This window comes from Cynara cardunculus, assembly GCF_001531365.2.
Source record: "Cynara cardunculus var. scolymus isolate 2C chromosome LG 15, CcrdV1, whole genome shotgun sequence".
Taxonomy (NCBI): Eukaryota; Viridiplantae; Streptophyta; class Magnoliopsida; order Asterales; family Asteraceae; genus Cynara; species Cynara cardunculus.
In genome coordinates, this window is record NC_037542.1 from 4,440,289 (window position 1) to 4,450,849 (window position 10,561).

A 10,561-nucleotide genomic window follows, 5' to 3' on the forward strand; every position below is an offset into this window, starting at 1 on the left:
CGGAGAGAGAAGAGAGGAGAGAGGAGAGTTTTAAAATACCAAAAATATCCTTGCATTAAGATTTTAATTTAAAATTACCAAATTTATAAAATTTCTAATTTATCTATTGATTTGTGGTTAATATTGGTTCTCACAGTTACTACAAACAACTCAATTCTCCCTTGAATAGGCCCCTATATATATTCTGTTAAACAATGTTCAGTAAATCAAGGATGATTTTGCTTTTTTACCCTTTTCCCATTTCTCTTTTACCTTTTTTTACCTTAGTCAAGATGGTTGCAATTTTTCCGGTGCTGAATGCCATTCACACCACAACCTGCATATTTTTACATAAACATTAAGAATTAAGGAGTTGTTTTTTTATCTCTTAATAGTTTCATTAAGAGACAACTTTTGAATCGTTAAGAGGTAAATCTTGTTTGGCAAAATAAAAGTCTGCCTCTTAATTGTTCTAAAACCCTCTGAATGATTTTGTATCATGAATCTCCCTTAACCATTAAGAGCCCTAATTTCATTGTATACAATTACCAAACAATTATATTTCATTTTGCACTATATCATAAGAGTCTCTTAATCATTCTGATCACTTTATCATTCTGTACTGAACCATTTAGCAATTGCCAAACAACCCCTAGAATAGGGACCGATGGTGGGAGCAATGTAATATGTGTTTCATATATATATATATATAGAGAGAGTATATAATCATATACTATTTTAATTAAAAAAGAAAAATTCAAATAATATAAAAAGACTACATTGCTCTTGACTTAACTGACACTAATTTAACAGAGTTAAACTCAGAGACGAAAATGAAAACAAATTGAAAACCACAAGGATAAAAATAAATTATTTCATTATTAAACTTAAATTAAATTATAATAAAAAAATAAATTAAAGAAATTACATAAAAAATGAATACTTTTAAATAGTTGATTTGATATTAACATTGATATATTTTTTTCAAATTTATATTTTATTCAAAAATAAAATCATTATTGCTTTCTTAAAAACACATAAAATTGTATTATAACATCGACAAAGACAAATAATAAAATATAACATTAAAATCGAGATGTGTCTCGCTGCATTGCGCGAGTACTCTTCTAGTATATATATATATATATGTATATATATATATATGGGCCTAATCAAACGAGAACTAATTAGTTTGTGTTAACCTTGAGGTCCAATAGAAGTCAATCGTTTTATGATATTAATTGTATTACCTTAATTAATAGGTAAAGTCATTTTAGTAAAATGATTAATTATAATTTAAATATTTTTCTTATTTAATAGTTATCAAATTCGGTTTCCTTAATTATCTCAACAAAATTATATCACAGTCCTGTATCACATTGTGTTTGTGTGTGGCTTAAAACTCAGATCACATCTGTTATCAACCCATGTTCAAAACGTTATCACACTGGTATCACAATGTGTATCACAATTGGTTTTGTGTCTTACTGTTATAAATTTTTGGATATCACAGCGTGTATCATATTTGTTTTGTGTTTTACTGTTAAAAATTCTTGGCCGGAGAGAGAGAAGGGAGAGAGAAGAGAGGTTTTAAAAAGACTCATTTACCTCTATATATTATCAATAAATTTAAATTATTTGAAAATTAATGAATAATTACCAGAATTAATATGTTTAATAATAACCATTGATTGGAAAGCTAAAGTGATGGCCCTATAGATGAGTAATAGGATAGGGAGCACTCCGCTACACTCATTAGGACAACAACCTTCATTAATAATATCTTATTGAGATTGGATCTCACAGTTATCACAAACAATCGAGTTCTCTCTTGATTGCACCCCTATATATACTAGTTGTGTACCCGCGCAATGCGGCGGGAGCCATGAATTTAACGATTTTGAAGTTCCACTGGTTTTATAAGATAAGATTTAACAATGATATATATTACATATGGTCTTTACATATTAATACAATTTGAATAAATAAGAGTTAGGGTTTCAATTACAGACTATCGATGAAAAAAATTGTATGACAGTTTAAAATCCAATATATWTAAAATCCAACATATTTAAACGACTCCACAAATGTGTTCGATTTACACTAAGAGCAAAGAACCAAGAAACTTGAGTTTTAAGATAAACACTCAAAACCAATAAAGAAATTTGACAGATCATAAGCCATGAAAAGACAAAAAAAAATGGGTTTTAGAATGAAATTTCAACTGATTACCCTCATTCTTGTCCAGAAACTCAGATTAAAGTTGAATTAATACATGTATATATATATATTTCAAAAAAAACCAAAGAACAATTAATTCAGAACATATTATACAATGCAATTTGGACAACCTAACCCCAAAATATATAGTATATATATAAATAAATAACTATAAAAGTATAAATCGTAAATATTAAAAATATTTTTTCACAGTATATATAATATATAATAATATAATTAAGTAAAAAACTATTCAATATTGGATTCATTTYGAAKGTATTAACGAGACGATTATAATGGTGTAACTTGTTAAAATAAAAATRTATTTTTTWAACATGTTTTAATTGATATACGATTATGTATGTTAATTTGATAAAAGTTTAAAATGAAACATTTAAAAGTAAADRACGTAAAGTAAATTAATTAACTAATTATAAGAATATAAAATGTAAATTTAAAATTATAATTTGAAAAAAATCTGTTTAATGTGAGAGGGTGAGTGTATGTGAGGAGAGAAGAAGGTGAAAAAATGAAAAAGTGATGTAAGGGTAGTATAAAAGGTATCTTGGTCATTTAGTATTTTAAGACTTTAAAACTTTTGCTAAATTTGCTTAATAAGATAGTATAGATATATCGGCGAAAGATCGTATGAGAAGGGAAGTTATGTTGATAAGCATAAGAAGATATCTGAATTCTGATCACTTTTAATCTTATGTCCACATATGAATTGCGTTTTAGAAGGGAATTGATTCAACGCACCTCATTAATGTTGACATTCAATTAGAATTGATCTAAAGATGAAGATCTCTTGTTACGCTTCTCACTAAAACTTCCCTTCTCACCAGAACCCAACCCCATAATAAGGTGCATTATGCACCAGATCAATTCCTTCTAGAGTGCAATTCATGGGTGAACATGAGATTAAAAGTGATCAATGGTTCAGATCTTTTATTACGTTTTTCATTTATCCTTCACCTATATAAAAGCATTACAAACGATAAAAATAGAAATATATAAAAAAAAACCCATACATAATCGTAAAATGATATTTTAATAGTATTATTAACCGAATAATCTAATAAACGAGATCCAGATCCTCCAAAATTGGAGCGTATTAGTAGATCATTTATGAATTACTTAATGGAACTTTGTTTTGAATATGTGGAACTTTGTTTCGAATAATTTAATTTAAATGGTATATAATAAAGTTATCATGAAAAACAATATGGGTATAATTTATATAGTCAATAAAAATAGGGAACCACAAAGGTGGTGTTTGATTGGTTTGAATTTGGATTTCAAAGATCAAAAGTAAATGGAGGTCTCAGGTTTAAATTCAATGAGGAATAAAAATCTCTTTATAGACACGAAGGTTCAAATACAGTGACTCTAAGCTATCCACAAAACAAGTGGTCAACCTAGGATTAGTCGGCTCACATAGGAGGTTGGATATCCAAGTTAAAAAAAACATAGGGGCAGTATTGGAAATTTATACAATAAAGATAAAAAAAGAGAATTTATCTTTTTTCTTTTTTATAAATGTTTTTTTTATGAAAACAGAAAATAGCCAAAGTCCACATCAATAGACAGTGCAAGTTATAAATCAATAATTATCTTGAGGATATTTTAGTTTTTTTATATTTAAAATGGATATTTATCTTGTATTTGATTATGTTTATCAGTAGTTAGTTATACAAAATTAAAAGTTGAGCTTTAATAAGTTGTACTTATGCAAAATTACTCGTAATATTAAATTTTAAGTAATATGCATCAATATATAGTAATTTATGCATAAAAAATGGTTTTTAATAGTTTTTGTCAAATGTTTTATAATATAATATAGGTAGATGATATAATTCCTTATAAATATAATATTTAAGTATTCTATTAGAAGTTAATGATTATTCTAATTATATTTAAAGTTTTTATATTTAAAATAAGATGTTTATCTTGTATTTGATTATTTTTATCTATAGTTAGTTACACGAATTCAAAAATGGAGCTTTAGTAAATTGTACTTATGTACAATTTACTTGTAATTTTGAACTTTAACTTAATTAATAGTACTTCATGCATGAAAAATAATTTTTAAGAGTTTTTATCAAATGCTTTATAATATAGTATAGATAATAATAAAGTTATCATAAAAAAAATATGGGTATAATTTGAATAGTCAATAATAATAGGGAACCATAAAAAGGTAGTTTCTGATTGGTTTGAGCTTAGACTTCAAAGATAAAAAATTGCATGAAGGTCCCAGGTTCAAATCCAAGAAGGAATAAAATATCTCCTTATAGACACGAAGGCTCAAATACGGTGACTCTAAGCTATCCACAAAGCAGGTGGTCGACCTAGGATTAATCGGCTCACATGACAGTTTGTATATCCAAGTTAATAAAAAAAATAGGGGTAATATTGGAAATTTATACAATAAAGATATAAAAAAAGAGAAATTGGAATATTCAATGATTATAAAATATTGTTTGCATTATTTTCTGATCATTTTATCTTTTTTCTTTTTATAAATGTTTTTTTATGAAAACAGAAAATAGCCAAAGTCCACATCAATAGACCGTATAAACGGTTGTTTGTTTATCTCTTAATAGTTCTATTAAGAGGCAATCTCTGAATCGTTAAGAGGTGAATCTTGTTTGGCAAAAAAAAATCGGCCTCTTAATGGTTCTAAAACCCTCTGAATGATTTTGTATTCTGGATCTCCCTTAACCATTAAGAGTCCTAATTTCATTATACACAATTACCAAACAATTATATTTCATTTTGCACTATATTATGAGAGCATCTTAATTATTCTGTACCAAACCATTCAGCAATTGCCAAACAGTCACCAAGTTATAAATCATTTTAACATGAGTTGTGTAAGTAGGAATGTACAACTTGTTAAGTGCATGGATTTGGCCATTTCTATTCCAAAAAAAAGGGTCACCTAATTCAAGTCCATAAACACATATTTATCCCAACCATTAAAATGGGAACATACAAAAATCCATATCAACTTCTGTTGTTACCTAATAATACAAATTCAACTGCCACTGCTTCCCCTTCTTTGAACCGGTTTATACAGTACGACGGTCACGTTCTTGGTTCGAAACCGATGCGAGAGCCCAAGTGCCACTACCGATCGTGTGACTTGTCTGTTTTCGATGTAAAGATGATTCAGAACCACATGCTGTGGGTTGGGTAGGGATACAGCAGGTGCAGGGTAGCTCAATACAGTGTGTTGCAAGTGTTGAGGGACTACGGGTGGGTCCCGCCCCTCATCTTCGTTTGCGGTGTAGATGTTGTTGTAGCTTGCATCTGGGGATCTGGGAATTTCGAAACCGGCTACGACTGGTGTTTCCTGCACAATTGACGATTATATACTTGTGGAAAGATTTTTGGTTATAACAGTATCCGGCTAATGGTAGATCCCAACCTTAACCATTCAGAGATGGAGTGTGTGTGAGTTTTGCGGTATACATATATATTATATGCTTTAAAAAACAAAAATAGCAAGGGCTTTGCTGCTTACTTGATCGTGTCCGTGCAAATTGTTCATATTGAATAGTTATAAAGTTTGAGATGCGATTAAAAAGTATTAGAACCTGAAATACAAAACATCTGCAAAGTCAAAATTTGAGTATACGGACACTGAAAAGGTCTTTCGGAATCGTCTTCTTTAAGTACAAATTTCAACATAAAATGGCAAAGGGAAGCAACAAAAGAAAATGTCATTTTTATATGCATGCAAGAGTCCTAGCATTCCTTTTTAAGGACAATTATTTGTCATGATAAAACGATATTAAAAATATATAATCCTTAACTAAGCCCATGAAGGCAAATAGCTGGTCTTGACGGAAACAGCCACTCACTCCCTGGGGTAGAGGTCAGTTCTACATACATCCCCCAAACCCTAGCCCTCAAATATCTCACTAAACCACATCAGTCATCAGCTATAATAAGCTTTCTCACAAAAGCCCCACAAACTAAGCATCCACAGCAACCACCATATCCATTTCACAACAAATTGTCGATGGGAATGAATTAACTTTGAAACAGACAAGTTTTTCACATTCTTGCCATAGCAACCATGGGAACCCTCTTCCTGGAAGAAACATCCATTGCCCAAACTTTCAAGCTTCTATGGGGGATAAGAGATTTCAAGTTTAAATATCTTGAGACAGTAGACCAAACAGAATCGCAATCCCCAGAAGCCAAAGCCATCTTGGCAAACCTTGGCTTAAATGGGAGCTAGGCCAGTAGTTGGAATGCATCCTTTGGAAAGAAGGGCAGGTACTATAGAGCAAAAACATTTGGAAGGACGGGGCTGGTAAATCGTAAGCCGAGGGATATCGGTTCTTGCCCAGTTAGTTAATTAGCTCATTGGCGAGGTGAAAGATCTTGGGGACTAGAGCCACAACAGAATAATGCAAACCAACACAAGTTCATATTCAAGTGAAGCCTGATAGTGATTCAGTAGTGCCCAACCAGGATCCACACATGAAACTTAATCTTAAGTAGCCCTTAGCAAAATAAAACGCAACGGGAAATGAAAAACTACAAAGACTAGGCACTTTCCCCAGTTTTTATTCCTATAACTTATTTTCCTCTAGAAGATATTCTGTTTCCAGGGAATAAATTCCGTGTATGTCTATGACTAGTGCTTCTTAGATAAGAATTAACATGTCAAATACATATGAAAGTTGGAAATCCTTTAACTACAACCATTAGGTACACCTGCAGTCCTGCACAATGATCTTTTTGGCCCCTGAATTCTTTTAGCTTTTCTGTTTTTTAAACTTCACCCTCTCATCATCACATGACATTGACAATCATTCTAAATTTAAAAACCAGTTCAAAGAAAAGTTATGCCCTAGCAAAAATCATGATGATTCCTTTTTATATACATAGATTCATAAATTAAACCAAACTTTCTCAAGAAATGAATCCCAGACGTCCAACCTATGTTTTAAACTTGGCACATAAAGAAAGCCATATAGAAGTTCCTGGCCATAAAGAGAAATAACCCAGAACATATTCAGGTTCTGTCTATACACAAAATGTAATCCTTATTCTAATTTTAATTCTATCGACACAAAGTTGTCTTCTTCTAGAACTTTTGTGGTTTGATTAAATGCTCACATCCATCTCATGTATGTAGCAGTCAGAACACATAATATTCAAATTCAAGATACTATTATTGCTTATGTCAACCATGATTTCGACATGTCTCACATTTCATTTACTGCTTAAATATGGTTCACAGCTGAAGCTAAGTCTCTTTCTGAATAGTGCTTTAAGATTGGAACAGAAGACATGTTTCATAATCTTTATATTATGCAAATAGGTTGGATTTACATTTTTTGTCACCATTCAGTTTTCTTAAGTATAGAATATTTATATATGGGAAATACTCACGCACACTCCTCACCTTTGGTGAGGTTTGAACCCTTGAACTCCTGAGAGGTTGGGCTCTACAGGTAACCAAGCTACCACTGGGTCAACGACCCTTTGGTAGGGTTTAGAGTAACAGAGTACATTGCCGTCTAATCTCAACATCAGCACCACAATTAGATTAAGAACCTAAATTTTTTTATAATGTGTTGTCACCAAGGTGATACAACCATCATTGTTGAAAACATTAGATGCTGACAAGTAGTTGCTTTTCATCAGTACTATGTGTGTGTTCCCTAATATTAATATAGGCACATCTCCAGGATCTTACATATCTGCCACCATGCCATGTATGTTCAGTACTTTGCTGAAGATCTCAGGTTTCAAGTTACCTAGTCCAAGCTTCCATCAATAGCTGTAGGCAATAATCTTAAGCATCAATTAAGTAAAATCTTTAGGGTCACCTTCTTTAATTCTTTTTATCTTTTGCAGTTGTCTTTTGATTTCTACGCATGTAGGTGGACAGTGGGCCATATGATAGTTTTAGTGTAAAAATACCCTAAAGCTGCCTACTCCAAGGAAAAAGAGTGAAAAGAGAAAGAAACATAATAATAAACGAACCAACCTGTTATGTTTGTGATACTAGATTGGCTTTTGGAGATGCAGATATAAGCCAACAAACGTGTGCTGATGAGACCAACCAACAGAAATTTGCAGGGGCGGATTTAGCATGTTAAAGGTGGGGGGAAGGGCCCCCATTAAAAAATAAAAAAATGAATTTTTTTAAGGTTAAAAATTGTTTTTTTTTACTTTCTATCATGGTTCTCCTTCGTAATTTTTTGTTAAGGCCCCCACCAATTAAAGAAAGTATCTTGAAATCAACCAAAAAACTGAAAAGTTCTTCGAAATCGATAAGAAAACCTTAAAAAATCCCTCGAAATAATCCAAAAAAACTTCAAAAATCTCTTGGAATGGTGGAATTAGGCTTAAAACACATCGGACGACTTAGTGGGCGTTTAAGCTACCTTAAAGGTGCCCCCACTAGACCAAAATCCTGGATCCGCCACTGGAAATTTGTAATCTATGTTTTGAATCATGTTCAACAATAAGAATTATGATAAGGTATGCTTTAATTAATGTAATAAAGGAGATCAAGATGAAAGTCTATGGCAAGGCCCATCCTATAGGAGTTCAACCTCGAAAAGGATGGGAGATTCTTGTAGATGTTAGATCCAGGATGGGAACAAGCGGAAGAAGTGGCAAAGTCAGTGGCATACTTTGGGGATTTTGATTGATCATAAGACCAAGAACAGTCCAAAGGTAAGTTTTTGTTAAGGTTAGGGGTAAGTATTATAGTCAAAAGGAGGGACCTGTTTGGCTTTACGGCTAAACATGTGGACTGCCAATACACATGGACCTAGTACTAGCAGCAAAAATTAAAGTACAACGATGGATGGATCAGATATAAGGATATATGACAACAATTAAATAGAGAAATGGGCATGTGCTAAGAAAAGGAAGTATAAAAACAAGGGGTAGGACATGATTAACATGGGAGGGCAGTGTGGGGAGAGATAGACTGAATGGTGTATGCCACAGATTTTTTTTCATAGACAGGAGACCATATGAATGGATGCTATTCACAACCCCAAGTTCTTTAGCATTTGCTCACTTCAATATAGCTATTACTCCGTAGTGTTCCCAAACTAATTTAGGGAAAAAAGGTTTGTTGCTATTGATGATGGTGTGCTTTCTCATTGAGTTGGAAGGTAAGCTTGATGTTGCAGCATACACTCATCCACAAGGTAAAAAGCGAAATAAAAAGTCTAGTCTTACTAACACCAGAATATACATAATCTTCCTACGCATAATGTGCAAGTAAGCCCATTGCCATTGGTCATTCCTAAACTAAACTGCCAACATGCCAGAAACATGATCACACCTGTCATCAACAAATTCCAGCCGAAATATGCACCTACTACTGCCGTACCATAAGTTCTACAACTCCTAGACGACGGCAAGATTATGACTTTTAATCAACGAAGTAATTTAAATTCCAATTCAGAAGCACCAAAAATCTAAACCTGAACTCACTTTGCAGATAGATTTTCCTCCTCGATATGACCAAAGGAGGCCTGGCAAACAAATATAATATAAAAATATTCATATGTCGAACACGAATATTCGATCAAATATCCCTATACCCTAAAGAGAGAAATTGATCAAGGAATTAAAACATTAGGGATCCGACAGAATCCTCTCCCAAAATAATTAAAAAACAAATCAATTATGAAAACTTATAGATCGATTTGGTAAAAGATAGAATATCCACGAAAATCATAATCTGAAGTTGTCAATTCGATCAAAACAGCGGGAATGTATGAATCTAGAGGTTGTGAATCGAGAGAGATCAAGAAAAACATGAACAAATCACCTGCCGCAAGGAGCTCCAGATGATCCGTGGATGAGTAAGCGTATGTGTGTGTTCGAGAGTGCTTTCAGTGCGTGCGTGAAAATCAAACCAAACGAAGGCTTGAATAATTAATGATGTTATAAAGGCCGGGTTCACCTCGTTCGAAGAAGGAAAATGTCTGTATTACCCTCGGTTGGAACATAATAGTTGATAGGAAATGTAGAATTGATGTTTGAGATTGTTTATAAAAATAACTTATTGATTTATTTCGGTGTGATACCGGCAATAAATACTTTTAAGTGTTTGGATAAACAACTTATACCGGTGCCAAACCGGTAATAAGAAGTTTTTGAAGAAGTTAAACTCTTCTAACTTATAATAAATTCATAAGTGCTTTTATAGATACAAAACTCAATGAAAAAAATAAAAAAATTTAAATGAAGGAAAAAACACAATGCACCAATAAACAATTTATTTATTTTACTATCCTCCTTAATTTGTACATCAATTAAGAAGTTCAGAAAACAAAATGGTGTATAAACTATTGAAGAGTGTTAT

General features: G+C 32.1%; 1 protein-coding gene across 3 annotated transcripts; it reads right to left on the reverse strand.

Annotated features, from left to right (window-relative positions):
• Positions 1-5,101: 5,101 nt before the first annotated feature.
• On the reverse strand, positions 5,102-10,104 carry LOC112528096 (SNF1-related protein kinase regulatory subunit beta-3-like). Of its 3 annotated transcripts, XM_025139019.1 has the most exons (5): positions 10,025-10,104; positions 9,685-9,725; positions 8,216-8,277; positions 5,729-5,801; positions 5,102-5,557 (listed from the first exon to the last, which is right to left on the reverse strand). In XM_025139019.1, the coding sequence occupies exons 4-5, from the start codon at positions 5,753-5,755 to the stop codon at positions 5,240-5,242; spliced, it is 345 nt and encodes a 114-aa protein (XP_024994787.1). In that variant the 5' UTR covers positions 5,756-5,801; positions 8,216-8,277; positions 9,685-9,725; positions 10,025-10,104; the 3' UTR covers positions 5,102-5,239. The 3 variants fall into 3 exon arrangements, with proteins under 3 accessions (XP_024994787.1, XP_024994786.1, XP_024994785.1); XM_025139018.1 differs by lacking the exon at positions 8,216-8,277; XM_025139017.1 differs by lacking the exons at positions 8,216-8,277; positions 9,685-9,725.
• Between the last annotated feature and the right edge of the window lie 457 nt (positions 10,105-10,561).

What these genes read in the sequence shown, in the direction of transcription:
- LOC112528096 (XM_025139017.1), bottom strand. Translation starts at nt 5,755, where the DNA reads ATGAACAATTTGCACGGACACGATCAA. An exon ending in ATTTGCACGGACACGATCAA is followed by an intron (nt 5,558 to 5,728) that starts GTAAGCAGCAAA and finishes TCAATTGTGCAG; the next exon opens with GAAACACCAGTCGTAGCCGG.